General features: G+C 40.4%; 1 protein-coding gene across 6 annotated transcripts in view; it reads right to left on the bottom strand.

The window, feature by feature from the left end:
• Window positions 1-338: 338 nt before the first annotated feature.
• Window positions 339-16,537, bottom strand: part of pbx4 (pre-B-cell leukemia transcription factor 4) — a 41,976-nt gene continuing 25,777 nt past the window's right edge. For 2 of the 6 annotated variants that reach the window (XM_084406998.1, XM_084407001.1), the window contains 6 exons: window positions 14,025-14,269; window positions 13,310-13,500; window positions 13,051-13,186; window positions 10,299-10,455; window positions 5,785-5,871; window positions 339-3,438 (listed from right to left, as the gene is read on the bottom strand). In XM_084406998.1, the coding sequence (XP_084263124.1) occupies window positions 5,828-5,871; window positions 10,299-10,455; window positions 13,051-13,186; window positions 13,310-13,500; window positions 14,025-14,269 (773 nt within the window). In that variant the 3' untranslated portion in view covers window positions 339-3,438; window positions 5,785-5,827. The other 4 variants (XM_084406997.1, XM_084407000.1, XM_084407002.1 and 1 more) reach the window with 3 other exon arrangements.

Here is a 16,537-nt window from a genome sequence, read left to right as displayed (position 1 = left end):
GATATATAGAAGGCCCCAAATAAAACAATGACCTTGATTTCATGCTGTTTTGTTTAGCAGCGTTTCTAAATTTACTTTATGCAGAATGTGGGCTTTGTTTCATTTCACCATTTACAGAGCACATAATCAATTTGAAATGAGGAGAAAAGGTCTGATTTATTGTGATCCTCATATTATTGTCCTCGTGTCGTATAAATATTCAGACATGGCGGCGAGAAACCCGGCTGGCACGCTGGAAAATGGCAGACTCATTCATAACCGCCATAACGAGATCATTTTACCGATCGTAACATGCAAAATAGACCCTTAATGAACAGCAACAAGGAAAAACTACAGGCTCAAAAGCACACTAGATTATTTTATTAGTTTTTGTTTTTCTAATAAGGAACACTACAATTTTCTCATATTTCTTTTTTTCTCTCTCACTAGAACAGTTCTAAAGTTGAGGTATAAAAGGAGTTTATACAGACTACCAAGTCTGAAAATGGTGGGGTTTATATACAAGTGAAATGGAGAGAGGAGAGGTAGAGAGGAGGGAGAGAATGGTAAATACAGAAGGAAGAGTGTACTACAATTCTAGTAAAATAATGATAAAAAATAGAGGAAAAAAAACAAAACACTGATGGCATTTGATAAGGTGCTGTGGAATCCACCTCAGATCATAATCACAAATTGGCAATTCAAACAGTTTATCGGTTCAGTGAACTGATACTGAACTCAACTAAAACAGGTTATGTGTGCGCTTTAGGGGGAAATAGACATTTAGGAATGTCAACAGCCAGATCTACCAGATATGTAGTGTTAAAACTCATTATTCTGTTACATAGCTTATGCATGTACTCCAATAAAACATCTTATTCTGTCAGTTTCGTAGTTGTCTGATAGTAGTGTGAGGGAATTTTCATAGCACCTCAAACAAATGCAACCAGCTCTGACAAAACCACACACACAAAAAAAAAATAACTCGAGACTCCCGATCCAAATGAAATGTAACTGAAACGCTAAAATGAATATTACAAAGACTAACAAATATTACTCTTGCTCATGAGCGAATCCAAAACCCCCAGCGATAAAAAACAAAACAAAACAAATTAAAAGCATACAAAAAGAGAAAATACACTGAAACATTCCACAATCTGTACAGTGACATCCATAGATGACTGATAGAAAAGAAAACAAAGAAATTTGGTGTAGTAATAGCATTAGTTGGAGATATCCATGTGAAATGTTTATAACTAACAGTAATCTATAGAGGACACAACGATCTGAATAATAGCTTGAAAAGCTCCTCAGAGTTTGTTTTTCCATGTGTACATATAAACAAAACCCCAATTTACATTTCAATGTTATTAAGTCCTTTGTGTAATATATAGAATTTCCATTCATTTATCAAAACGCCCTGGTGCTTCCGTGACTAAAAGGTAGGGAAGGGGGGGGGGGGGGGGAAGAGAGAGAAAAAAAACCAACAAATCCCGGGGATACAAAAACAACTTGTCTGTCTTGTCTGGAAAAAGTAAATAGAAATTCATTTGATGTTCCTCTACTAGCTTTAGTCCATCTGTTTCAAATCACAACACATCCAGTGCTTATTTTTGGTTAAATTTGAAAGGAGAAAAGCCCTTGTTGCTTGGCTATGTTAACTGATTACAAAAAAACAAAATTAAAACAAAAAACAGAGTTCCTTTGTTTAGTGAAATTGTAGGCAACAACAACAATAAAAAAGAAAAGAAAAGAAAAAAGACAGCATGCTTTACCAAGGAACAGGTGCTTTCAATTGCACGTACAATACAATCAGTTCAAAAGCACGAGTGAGTGACGAGACAACCCAACCCTTATAAAACAGACACCCGTACACACAACACAGTAACATGAGCGGCCATAGCGCACACGGCTAATCAAAACAACTCCTTGACATCTGTAACAAGCACGTTTCACTCCCGCTGTAACGCTTCTCCTAGTCAGAATTATTGGTTGGCAACTGCTATGGCCTCCTCAGAAAGGTTTGAGTATCGTGGTCAGTGTGTCACGGATGCCTGTTATGAAATCGTGCGATCGATAAAATACCACGGAAGTCCTAGTGAAACCAAACGCCAGCTGGAAGTGCTGGATTGGGCAGTACACGACGTGTCGTTTTTGTTTCTGGAGTTGTTCATTCGTTTATTTGGTCTGTTACTTACACCCCCCTCCTTTTATAGTATCTTTTGTTTTTTTTTAAAAACAAAAACAAACGTTAGGCTAAATGGAATCACTAAAACATCTCAACACCCTACATGCATGGAAGACAGTGGAATATCTTTTTTTCTTTCCCTTTAAAAATATTTCTAATCACCCACCCATGTCCCAATCCAAACAAATACTCCAGCTATCCGTCCAACCCCTTTCCCAAAACAAGGTCGAGTTCCTGTCGAGTCTTTTATTTGGTGGCTGGTGCATCTTCGTGGGGGTGAAAAAGCGGCAGAAAAATCAAATAAAAACACTGGCTAAACTATTAAAAACAAGGTCGATGTCAACATCTCTTTTACATCTGTTGAGAAAGTGGACAAGTAGTGAGGAAACATGAAGTCGCTGACCGCACATCAATCGCCCTTCGTCTCCTCCGCTGAAGGCCTTTCGCACCGAACTCTTCTGCGATCAGCTAGGTAAAGTGTTCAAATATCCGGCGTACCTTTACACAGATGGATTCCTCTCCATCCGACCACCAGCTCAAAGTGTGATTGATAGGATTTGTGCTTAACACAACGTTGAACAATGCGGGACAGATTGTTTTGTGAGAAACGCTTCGCAAAGTCGGTCTTGCTCACTGAAGCAGCGATGAAACCGATCGGAAACCATATTTAAAAAGCAGACTAAATGGCGTTCTCATGGGTCAGTTGTCTGAGGTTGTTCTTCGACGAGCGGAAGGTGCGACAACCGTTGACAGCACTTTGGTACAAGCAAGGAGGGAGCTGTTGCGTAATCCCCATCATGACAGGTTGGAACAGGAAAGGTAACGTGGAGTTGGGCGGAGACTGTCCAAGACTTTGTGTTTTCCACACAAAGACTGCTGAAGAGGATGTGTGGTTTATTCAGACTCATCCACAGCAAATGTGACGTTCTGCGTCTTTTGCTCGAGAGGAGTGTGTGTGTGTGTGTGTGAGTGAGTGTGTGTGTGTTTCAGTCAGTCTGGTTCAGCATAAGAACCCTGGCACACCATGAAGAAAGAGGAACGAGGACTATGGAAGACCTTTGACATCTGCTAGAGTGAAGGACGAAAGCTGTGAGTAGAACAGGCGAGACTGGATGATGAGATGCTGTGTGTGTGTGTGTGTGTGCGTGCGCGTGTGTGTGTGTGTGGCGTGAGCTGCATTAGCTGGAGGTGTCGGAGTGGATGCTGCCAGGAGGTCCTGGTGGAGAGGTGATGGAGGAAGGGTTGGTGTTGTCTTGCCAGCTGTTGTTAGCCTGTGGAGAGAGTCACAACAACAGTATGGTTATAGGTAAGGTAACATGCAATGACACTGAAGACTTCTGAACATGAATTCTCACAGCAAAACAAAAAGGAGTTGTTAATTAGCAGGTTTTTAATCCTATAAAAATTATATACTATCTCAAGAGTTCTTGGATATATGGAAATGTTGCTTGTTTATACTAAAAAACTCTTCACTATGGTCTAGGGTTAGTAAGATTTTTCTTTAAACTTTATTCAGCAAGGATACATTTATGAATCAATGAATCAAACGTGATAAGTAAAGCACTTATAAAATGTTCAAACGATTGAATGCATCACGGTTTCCCCCAAGGTTTTTCTCTCACTTCTGTCACCTGATGGGAGTTTTGGATTCCTTGCCACTGTCGCCTCTGGCTTGCATAGTTGGGGACATTTAATATTCAACAGTATTATTGATATGACTGTACTGATGCTGTTGAATGAGAACTGAAATGAGCTGGTCGACGACTAGGCTTGGGCGGTATTCGAATTTTGAAACCGTCAAACCGCCTCCCTATTTTACCGGGGTATACGGTATAACCGTGTCTAATTAAAAATTATGACATAATGGGCTCAGACGGCGTCACCAAACTGTTGGCTTGTGCCTACACCGTTCAGAAACTGAATGCCAGATCGGGCAAAAAAACAACAACAAAAAAAATCAAGCCCAACCCCTGCACGTTGTGTCTGAGTCAGGCCGACGGCATTAACTGTTATTATGAGCCGGAGCCCACCATTATTCACCATAATATCTGTGTGCGCGCAACAAGCAAGAAGTGCCTTTGTAATCCGCTGACGCGTCCATTGATATTTATTAATAAAACTTTTCTGCAAAGATGGAAGTTGACGATCGCCATCTCTGTAGTGAACGCGCCTATAGAGAGAAATGCACATCATTACACAATCAGAGAGTGGCCTTTTTCTTTTCGTTTTGAATTGTTTCGTTTAAAGAAATTGACGATCGGCATCTGAACGCTATAGAGAGACATGCACATCATGGATTACAGAGAGTAGGCTAGTCTATTTCTTTTCGTTTTGAATGGTTTCGTTTACTGAAATTGACGATCGCATCTCTGTATGAACGCGCCTAGAGAGAAATGCACATCGTGGACTACTCAGCCTAATCAGTGAGTAGCCTATTTCTTTCGTTTTGAATTGTTTCGTTTAAAGGAATTGACGATCGCCATCTCTGTAGTGAACGCTATAGAGAGAAATGCACAACATTGATTAATCAGACTATATTTCTTTTCATTTTGAATTGTTTCGTTGAATGAAATTGACGGTCGCATCTCTGTATGAACGAGAGAAATGCACATCATGGATTACTTAGCCTAATCAGTGAGTTGCCTATTTCTTTCGTTTTTAATTGTTTCGTTTAAAGAAATTTCAAGCTTTATTTATTTGTCATGTCAGTGAGGCATAGCCTTTTTTATGAGATTTCAATGCAAGTGACAGCGGCATGCCCATCATGTCATGATTATATTAAATCCAGGCAATTGGCTGATGAAAATTGTATAAAAATTTAGATACAATTTATACAAAACGAAATTCGTTTTAAAGAGGCTTTTTACAAAACTAAATTTATTGAAGTGGTCAAATCGTCAGACTCCCGATGCATCCCATCTTATTTGTGCTGTTCACTTTTCATAATCAACAAAGATGGAAAAAATAACATTATAATATTTTAACAAATACGAAACTTAATGCGCTTATGCATCCTGGCAGCAGTGAGTGGGGGTTGTTTCGGAGATGCGACATTAGAGGTGTTTACATCTCTCGCGGTCACCTTTTTATTGCACAATTTACAAATTGCCTCGTCAGTATTTACCGCCTCTCCCTTCTCATTCGGTTGGAACCAGAAATATTGCCAAACTGCAACCACACATAAGCATTTTTTAGGCAATAAATAAATGATATATATTATAGGCTATATAAGTGCCGGTAATGACGGTATTGAAACTGATACCGGTGCTATTTTAAGATCCCGCGGTATCCGATATTACCGTAATACCGCCCAACCCTATCGACGACATCAGCAGAACTGCTTTATAGATGAAATAAACTACTTTAATAATTGATGATCTTTCCAACGAATCTGAATCAACACTGAACTCACTTTAAATGAACACACTAGATGCAGCTAACTGATGTGTGTTAACCACTAGTAGCTTCCTATAGCAGTATTAATGCAGAACAGGAAACACACAAGCCCACAGCAGCAGACCTACACAAAGACCCTAAATGGTTTCCTTCTCAATTTCTGGTATAGTTTTTTTGCTTGAGAGTGTGTGTGTGTGTGCGCGTGTAAGAGCTGCACTCACGTCTAAACGGTGTGGGGTGTAAAGAGGACTTCCTGACAGATCTTCATAGCCTGCCGTCAGGTGTGTAGCACGGTGCAGGATATCCACCTGTAGCACACATACTTCACATGAGTATCAAAGGTCAATCACAGCTCTACAATTCAACACTAAACACCTCTGCTGATATATTACATTCATTAGATTTGCCATATTTATGTTGAAAGATACATGCCACAAATAAAATATTAATAAACTGAAAGGTGTAATGAGTCTGAATATGCATCAATGCAGCCTCATATCTACATCATTCTCTAATATTTCTCACACATCTGATATCCTGACATGTTGTCCCATCTGTTCACATTTATTTTGAAGGAGTAGTTCACTCAAAAAAGAAAATGGTCAATATTTTCGTGTTTATATGTGAATTCAAGCCTCTGTTCATCATATAAAGCGCTAGAGTCTATTCAGAAGACTTGGATTAAACTTGGATTGTTGTCTTTATGACCTTTTGAAGCATAAAAGTGGTTGCATGGACTTAATAAGAGAGAAAAAATAATAATAAGAGTAATATTGTTTCAAGATGAACAAAGTCTTATGGGTTTGAAACAACATGAGGGTGAGTAAATGATGACAATTGTCATTTTTGAGTGAACGACCTCTTTTTGTCTAAACTGATCTGCGCTGCACTATCAGTGGGACACTCGTGTGAAGTGATCCACTCTTCGCTCTCTAGTGGCTCACACTGATAAAGAGGAGTAGCAATTTCGTGCCTCTTTTGATTTTAAAACCATACCTAGTCAATGTCACATAGCAATGATGGGAGGAGGGGGGAGGGAATAAAAAATGAACAGTAGAATCATAAATAAGTGTTTAGAACATCACCACGTATCAGATATGGATTTATGTTAGACGCACATTTTTAAAGTGGCCAAAATCAGATGCGAAAAGTTTTTTTTGTTGCCGTTTAAACATTTAAACAAGGTCCGATCCTTTCCACATAAAAATAAAAATAACAATAAAAACCAATTGGGTGAGTGTAAATGTGGTCTAAGAGATCTTTCACAAAGAAGGCGTTTTTGCGAGATACAGGTCAATCACAGATCTATTAGCACGTCTATAGCACGCAAAAACGTGTTCTGTGTGAATGGCCTCCAAATCAACAGACCAATATGTACAGGACTCAAAATGAAGGATTTTTTTGTTACGTTGAAACACTCAGGGCGTTTTTACACTGGCAGTTTAGTTTGTAACGGGACACGGTTCGCATGAAAAACTGGTAATGGGAGAGCGGCGAGGTACCGAACCCGACACTACCTGTAGGAGGTGGTCTGAGTTTGATTGTACTGGAACTGCGATTCACCAAATGAATAAAAAACACAGTTTATCCACCTGCGTTCTGTTTTCTATCATGCGCCGTGCATGTGATGACGTAAGACGAACGCAAACGCACCAGGGTTCGACAGAATCAAGTTGAGTGTGAAACCAACACTGTGGCGGGCGGCTGGAACAATCGCGCTCTGACTCGGACCGCAGTGTAAAAACGCCCTCAGTGGCTCCGGGGCATCAGTACATCCTTTCTGTTGAGCCCTGAAGGGGTCTTGATGAAACTCATTAATTTAACAGGAAGTAGATAAAAGGACGTGGCTGTGGATGACTGATGAAGAAATGAAAGTGAGCGGTGCCACACAGGGAAGATGGCGGAGGATAGAGCTCTACGCTCAGGACTCCAAGAGTCCGACTGAGCCGAGGCGCTCTGGGGTGGGAGCTAAGGCGGATGGTCATGGGTTGGGGCTGTTGCATTGAGGAGAGGGGAAGAGAGCACTACACTGGGAGCAGGTAAGGAAGAGGAAGGGCATTGAGGGGACGTCCTCAGTGCCTACCTGCTGCACAGCGGGAGTGACGCTGACGCCATCCCCGTTGAGTGATCGCAGCCCGAGGTAGGCATCTCCTGTGTGAGAAAGGGTGTACGACCCAGATGACCCTGCAGGCAATATACGCAGCCGATCAGGCACGCAACTTTGCCCGGGTTGGTTTTGGAAAAGCCTACAGCGGTGTGTGTGTGTGTGGCTGAGGCAGACATGAAAATCAGGACAAGCCACATTCCGAAATTCAAGACTGCCATGATAAACAGTTCAACTGTTTACGTTGACTAGAGACGACAGAACAAAACAGGTGAACAACGGGAAGCAACAATCAAGTATATGCTTTGTGGACTGGTCCTTTACATGAAGTTGTACAACTCAACATCCTACTTCCTCAAGATGATGTAATGCATTGTTGGTAAGCTGGCTGCAGGATGTAAAACAGGAAATGTGGAGGTGAGGCTTAAAAAAAATGTATGTAGTGACGGAGAATTGTTAAAAATGACAATACCAAGTTAAATCACCTACCTTCTCCGTTCTGCTTCCTGAGCAAATAGAGGTTCAACTACACTAACCAAGTGTGTGTGTGGATGTGTCACATGTGAATATGAAAATAAAACGACAAACATGAAGCCAACACAGCATTGATAACTCAGGCAAAGCCAAGAAAAGAGGCTATGTTAGTTATCAACAGAAAGACAAATATTTTGGGGGTTACCGCCACAGGTTTAGAGGAAAACAATCATGCAGAACCAGAAATGAAAGTGAATGTTTATATGGCCAGAGGCTAAGTGAGCGGCATGATCGAAACCATCATGATGGAAATTTTATATAAAAATAGGTCATTTAACAACAATGTGGTCATGCCTATCTATATTTCGACAATCCAATTCTGACTAAATACTTCAATCAAGGGATTCCCAGAACTTTTTTCAGCCAAACCCATTTGACCTAAAATAAGCGTCCTCTGAGACAGTTTGAGACCCAAAAAGGAAAATCCTCTCATCATTTACTCGCCCTCATGACATGCCAGATGCATATGAATTACTTTCTTCAGATAAACACAAGGAAAATAATCCATCTTCTGTGAATCCATATAATGCAAGTTAAAGGGATAGTTCACCCAAAAATGAAAATTCTGTCATCATCAACAGATCTCGGTCCCCATTGACTTCCATAGTAGGAAAAAAAATATACTACGGTAGTCAATGGGGACCGAGATCTGTTTGATTACAAACATTCTTCCAAATATCTTCCTTTGTGTTCAGCAGAACAAAGAAACTCATACAGGTTTGGAACAACTTGAGGGTGAGTAAATGATGACAGAATTTTCATTTTTGGGTGAACTATCCCTTTAATGGGTCCCGCTTGTTTGACGCTTGAAAAAAACCACACACAGCGATCGTGACGGTAATCCAAACGACCACAGTGGATGAATCAATGTCTTCTGAAGCCAAACGAATGGTCTGCGTAAGATAAATACTAAAATTTGTAACTTTTTAAATCATAAATCTTTCGGTCTACTGTCATACAAGCGTTCACGAGGGAGACGTTATGATACATGACGTAAGTGCGTTGTGAAGATCACGTGAGAAGTGAAAACAGAGGACCGTCATTTCTCGCACCAACTTCACAACACAACACACTTGCGTCACGCATCATGACGTCTCCCTCATGAACGCTCGTATGACAGTAGACTGGAAGCAATGATTTAGTTTAAAAATATGAAAAAGTATTTTTCTTTCACACACCTACCGTTTGGTTTCAGAAGACATTGATTCATCCACTGTGGTCGTATGGATAACCGTCATGATCGCTGTGTGTGTGTTTTTTTTTTTTTAAGTGCGAAACGAGCGGCACCCATTCAATAGCATTATATGGACTCACAGAGATGGATTATTTTCCTTAAAATGAGAGTGAGTAAATGATGAGGGGATTTTCATTTTTGGGTAAACTATCCCTTTAAATTAATATTACAACATCTTTTTAGTAAGCATTTTACTTAGATTGTAATCAAATGAGTAGCCTTTTTTCTCTGTAACATGATGGATGCAAAACAAAAGACAAGATTACTCATAACAAATGAACACTTTGGCCATGAATTCTGCCTGAATGAACCTCGTTTTAATATATACACACACATATACACCTGTGACTGCACATCAACTGCCCTCTATACAATTCATTTTTAATGTTGCGACGTTGTTTGATAGCTGTAAACCAAACTCTGCTTCAAGTTGTGCCTAACAACACCCCTTCATAAACATTTCTGCTGTCGGGTGTTGTGTACCATTATACCGCCCCGGTACAAAGGAAATAGATCCGTGACGGCTTTATCCTGCAGATGTTTACAAAACATTTGTTGCCTGGATACAATCGGGTCGACTTTACAGCAGCGCAACCCAGAAAAACAACATCTAAATCTTTAATTCCCCAGCAAGTGCATAGTGCAAATACCAGCAAACAAGCATTATCTGTATGACTGGAGAACACAGAAAGATCTTATGATGGGAAGACAAGAACAGACTGGACGACAGGAGACATCAGAAGTGAAAACGAGAGATGTAGCGTGAGAAAATAGTCTGATGAAATGCAAGAGTGAGATTGTGATAAGCTCAGTGTGGTTTTACTGTCTGCTAGAGATGATGGGAGGGCTGCTGTGCACTTTACCTGAGTTGGGTGTTGCTGGAGAGTTTGCCTGGCTGGCATGTGCCGACACATTGGCAGCGTCCACGGCTGTTTTAACGGCGTACAGGTTTGCTTCCTCCTGGAACTTACCAATGTTCTTCTTGTACCGAATTCTCTTGTTGCCAAACCAATTCGAGACCTGAGGAGAAACCACTCCAATTAGACAACAATTTCATCACAGTGAACGACAACTGATAAAACACGATTGACCAAAACGCATCTTCATTTTTTTCACTCATCTTTGAATGATTCTGACACAGATTCAAGCTTATCCCAAGATAAACTTTTACTCTATGCTGAAATTCAACAGCTGCATGAAAATGTATTTGTACAGCGCTGCCCTTCCTTCAGATGCCACTGCATAACGTTCACTCAACTGCATAGTTTACTGTTCACTGCTTGTCTGACCTAGAATGCTTTTTAAATAAACTAATACTTATTACTCACCAAGGATGCAGTTGATCAAAAGTGATAGTGAAGACATTTATGATGTTACAAAACATTTTGGTTTCAAATAAAGCATATTCAAACAATGCTGTTCTTTTGAACTTTATTCATAAAAAAAAAATCCCCTAAAAAAGAAAAAAAAAGAAAGATCACGGTTTCCACAAAAATATTAGCAGAACAGCCGTTTCCAACATTTATGATAACAAATGTTTCTTGAGCATCAGATGTGCATATTAGAATGATTTCTGAAGGATCATGTGACACTGAAGACTGAAGTATATCTGATAATACAGCTTTGATCACAGGAATAAATTACATTTTATTAAATATAACATGGAAAGCAGTTACTTTAAACTGTAATAATATTTCACAATATAACCATTCTTCATGTATTTTTGGTCAAATAAATGAAATCCTGGTGAGCATAATAGAAACTTTTGTTTTTACCAACCCCTAACAATTAGTGTTTTTATTAATATTTTTGCTTCCTATGCCTCATTTCCACCATAGCTTCATACACTGGAAACTCTGAATAAGACTTTTCACGTAAAACCGTTTTGTGTGATATCAAGTAACAAAATCATTATTTATTAGGGGGTTTCATCAAAATGTTTCATTATGCCATTATAGCCCCTTTCACACAGCGCATTGAACCCGGGAAATTGCCGGCAAATTGCCGGAACGCCTTCTGTGTGAACGCAAACACGACCTGGGTTTAATGCCGGGATCGATGCCGGGTTGGGGACCTAGTAACATTGCCGTGTTCAGTCCCGGGACGCGCGCTGTGTGAACAAAAGCCGTAATAATGCCGTGTTGTAGTGATGACGCTGATCGTTCGCCAGCTGTGAAACGGTACGAAATGCGCAATTTTATGATCGAATCAGAGAAATAAATGCACAAGCGTGGTTTCTCGAGAGAGAGATCGCAGCTCATAAGCAAACTGAAGATGCTGCTGAGACATTACAAGTCACATCGATGTCACGTGTCTTTCCGGGACATCTGATTCCGGAAAATCACTGGCAGTGTGAATGAACCAAAATCAAATGAACCCGGGTCAAATCCCGGGTCACTTTATCCGTGTATTTTCTGGAATCTCTGTGTGAAAGGGGCTTATGTAGCTAGCCATCCATATATCTAATGTCAGCTGTACATGATCGCTGTAGCTTGTCTGATCACACAAATTCTAGCTAACGTTAGATGCCATGTTTCCTTCTATTGTTAGTAAAAATGTCCTCACTAATCCCATATCAAAGAGAAAAGTGTAGAAGTTGCCAACTAACTTTTAAAGCTGTTGCTGTTTTAGTTGTTTTGACTTCACACCCGTTAAGTGGGAGGAGACAGAGCTGTCATAAAATGTTTCCAACTTGTAATCAAGAGTTCAACAAACATGAGCGGTTATTACAAGCGAGGAAACTTGTAATTACAGTAAGTCTGTCATGATGTGAACAAAGCACAAGTTCACAACTCAACTCTGCAGTTGTGCTTAAAGCGATAGATCACAAAAACAGGACGACAATTCTCTCTTCAATTACTCACCCTCATGTCGTTCCAAACCCATAAGACTTTTTTATCTTTGAAACACAAATGAAGATATTATAATTGATAGTACGATAGTAAGTTTGAGCTTCCGGTTACTATATTTGATGTGCTCTATGCATGTGCGTTGAACAATGTTTATATGTGAATAAAAGCCTAAATGCAATCTGTTAATCATATAAAAGGCACTCAATTCATATGGATTACTTTTAAAATCTCTTTATGGACTTAGTGAAGTGTCTAAGTTTGGTTGGGTAGACTTTCAATGGAGGACAGAATCCTCTTTAATAAAGGTTTTATCCAAAAATATCTTCATTTGTTTATCGACGATAAATAAAAAAGCGTATGGTTTTGGAATAAGTGGGTGAGTAAATGACACTGTAATACGTGCATAAAGTGCTCATCTTTGCAAAATGTGCAACATCAATAGTTACCATCAATAACTACTCATCAGAACGGAAATTATGAAGCATAGATTATGATCTGTATATGCAATTGAGCTTTTGTTGTTGTTTCCTGATACTCAGATGCTAACAGCTGCATTATGGACATGATGCAACGTTAACTTTAAATGACTTTAATGTCATCATTTCTATATTTTATGAAAACCTCGTTAAAGTTGCATAGTTCAGTTAAGATAAAAATGGGGCAGAATAACTAGTTATTTTCCAGGACATTTTTCTTACACTCCATTATCGGAAAACTGGATTACAAAATTCCAGATTTTGCAGTAGCCCATGCGTGGCCTTACCTGAGAGACAGTAATCCCACACTTCTTGGCCAACTCTTCCTTGGCTTCCTCACTGGGGTAAGGGTTGGACAGGTGAGAGTAGAAGTACTCGTTCAGCACCTCTGTGGCTTGCTTATTGAAGTTGCGTCTCTTACGTCTGAGGACACAGTAAGTGGAGAAATCAGGCGAGTGTTTCATTGATACGAGGTTAATAATAATAATTAGTGGAATAGTGCACAAGACACCAAAATTAACTTCTCAATTCTAAAGAGACACGCACCTGGCATCGAGGAAGCGAGAGCGGAGGATCATGACGGCCTCACAGGTGCTCTGCTTGAGCTGCATCTGGATAGAGCTGAACTTGCGGTGGATGATGGCCACCATGCGCTCGATCTCTTTGGGTGAGATAGGCCGTGTGCGGGACTGTTCCCTCAGCAGGTTCATCACGTGATTGGTGAACTCACTGCAGGCCTGTTATCAAACAGAATGCAGGATCATTACATACGTACAAATACACAACGTTAAAAATGTTGGTGTCGGTAAGATTTTTTAAAAGTTCCTTAAGCTCACTAAGGCTGCATTAATGTGATCAAAACCACAGTAAAACGGTTTTGCAAAATATCATTATATTTTAAATGTATCAAAATATCATTATCAGTTTGATGCAAAGCTGTATTATCAGCAGCATTACTCCAGTCTTCAGTGTCACATGATCCTTCAGAAATCATTCTTATTTTCAAGAAATATTTCTTATTATCGTCAATGTTGAAAACAGCTTAATATTTTTTCAGGATTCTTTGATGAATAGAAAAAAAAACGTACCGACTCCACGTTTGAAGGGTAGTGCAAATATGTATATGAAATAAAACGTTTCTAGAAAATATAATTATCTGCAGGATATTATAACTTCCCTCCCATTATTACTCCACCAAAAAAATGACACAAATACTTTCTGAAATCAATTCACAAGGGCCAGGTAGGTGTCTGATTCCCACCTGTTCATATTTCTCTAGTTCGGAGTGGTAGATCTGGCGGATCTGTGCGAGTTTGGCTCTGTAGTCGGAGTGCTCGATGCTGCCGTCGTTGGGTGATCCTCCAGCCGCTGCTGCAGCTGCGGCCGCTGCCGCTGATCCGCCACCCTTCTCGGGCCCAGACACACCCTCGGCCAGCAGCATGTTATCCAGACGCATGATCTGGGGGTCCGGGGGGTCCTCCTCCTGTACGCCTCTGATGCTCAGCACTGCAGAAGACAAAACTGAGCTTTCAGAAACTGGTCACATCACACCATGTTGAATTAATGGCATTTCATTCCCTGTGCCACAGAAACTGGTAGTACTTCCAAATTAAGTGTGCAATTTGTGGTTCAGCCAGCAGAGGGCAGCATGGTACCTCAGTGGCAGGGGTCCAATAATAGGAGAGCATGTGCTGTCACTATAAGCACAAGCAGCCATAAGTACACACCTCTCCGGCACTGAATTAAAACAAGACCTCTGTCAACTTCCTGCTATGGGCCCATCGCTCACACACCTATACGAGCACAGTCTACACTCCTGTACATATGTACACGTAGGGCCGGGCAATGACTGAGGGCAAAGTGTAATAAAGATAACTTACTGAAAAACATGAGCCCCTCTAGAGGGTCTTTGTCTTTCCCTAGGCCAGTTTCACAAAGTCTTAGTGGTTTGCGAGACTGTGCTAGAAATGCCAATTCCACATCAATTCACATAAAATGTCTTCTTTCTAAGTAATGCCCTGTTTACACCTGGTATTAAGATGCGTTTTGGTCAATCGAATCACAAGTAGACGAGGGAAACGTACCCGTTTACACCTGGTGTTTTTTAGATCTTTCGATCTAATCGTCAAAATAAAATGCAATTTACATCCGAACACGACCGGAGACGATGGAAAAACAGCTTTTGTTTCTGCTCTGACAGTCGCAAGACCAGCCGAACGCTGCGAGTGTGTGTTAGAAATCAGGATTGGTGAGAGAACATCGTGCTTGGTACGTTCTTCGTCTTCAAAGCAAACTTTCCATCTGGCTAGCGCACGTCCCATAATGTTTACTCATTAGGTCAGTATGCAGAGAGCAGACGGTCTTTTCTCGGCTGTTTCGACCACATGAGCGTTTACACTACGGAAAGCACTCTGGTCGATGTGTTTTGGACTTCCTCTGGAAGTGGTAGAAAGTGGACAAGCTCAAAACGTTTTAGACGCCGTTTACATCTGTATTTATTGTCGTCCACTTGTGATCCGATCGACCCAAAACACATCTTAATACCAAGTGTAAACAGGGTTTCAGGGTTATCTTTCCAAATATATAGCCACAACTTATATAGAAAAGGTTTATCTGTATTAAAAATAACAGGTATTTCCCAAGTGAGCATGTATGCATCTATGTATATAACCTTTCTGAAAGGTTAAAGGGATAGTTCACCCAAACATTTTTTTTTTTTTTACATTCTGTCATCATTCACTCACCCTCATGTCATCCCAAACCTGAAAAGCTTTCTTTTTGGAGGAGACATTTAGCAGAATATCTAAGCTCCCATTTCTCTACACCAAAAGTGGATGGGAATCAGGGACAGTCGTGAACACCATTCCCTTTCATTGTATGGGGAGGAAAAAAGCTTGGACATTCTGCTAAATGTGTCATTTTGAACTTCAAGCAAGCAAGAAAAAGAAAAAAACAAATCACAGGCAATTGAAAGAACATGAGTGAATAAATGATGATTCACCAAACTATTAACATTACTCAAGGGAATCTCTCAATGTGCATTTCCAGTAGATATTTAGGGTGTCCGCTCTAGAAGTGATTCATCTGAGTAGATCCAATAGGGCCTGCACTAGTGCGTTGGGTTTGTTCTGTTTGTGAACTGAAGAAGTGAGAAACTTTCAAAAACACAAACAGTGCAAATAAAAGGCCATTTGTTGGAAATGATCTGTGGATGTTCTGTCTGTACCATCCCCGCTGAAATCAAAGCTGTATTTCCCATCCTCCCTTTAACTGATAACACATTTAATGACTTCAGCTCTTACCCTCCCCCAATAACAGCACAGAATTTGTTTCCAGCTCTCCCTCTTTTTTTCCCCCCTCGTACTTTTTGAAAACTTTTTCTTTCCCTTGGCAAGCACTCTTTTTTTTCTTGTTCTCTCTTGCCCCTTCAGGGTCCCTCCACTCAGGTCCTCCCTCTTTCTTTCTCTCCAAGTCACATTCCATCTTTCATTTCTCCCCCTCTCCGAGCTCAGGAATGCAGCAGACCCAGCCGCCTGAACTAATGACCCCGATTCACCATCCCTCCCTCTTTACCTCTCTCTTTTTCAGCCAGCAAAACTCCCCAAAGTCAAACAAAAAGGAAGAACACTTTAAGTTTGACTCAAAGTGAACTCGGCTAGGATCTAGGATCATTTCTGTGACTAACACCAACAAAGTGTGAGCATAATGTTGTTTACATGCGCGCTATGAAGGCACACTATTTATTACAGGGACAATAGAGAATAACACTCATGC

Source organism: Rutilus rutilus (genome assembly GCF_951802725.1).
Source record: "Rutilus rutilus genome assembly, chromosome: 1".
Classification (NCBI taxonomy): Eukaryota; Metazoa; Chordata; class Actinopteri; order Cypriniformes; family Leuciscidae; genus Rutilus; species Rutilus rutilus.
Note: the sequence above shows the minus strand (reverse complement) of the source record. Positions and strands in the feature narration are given on the sequence as shown.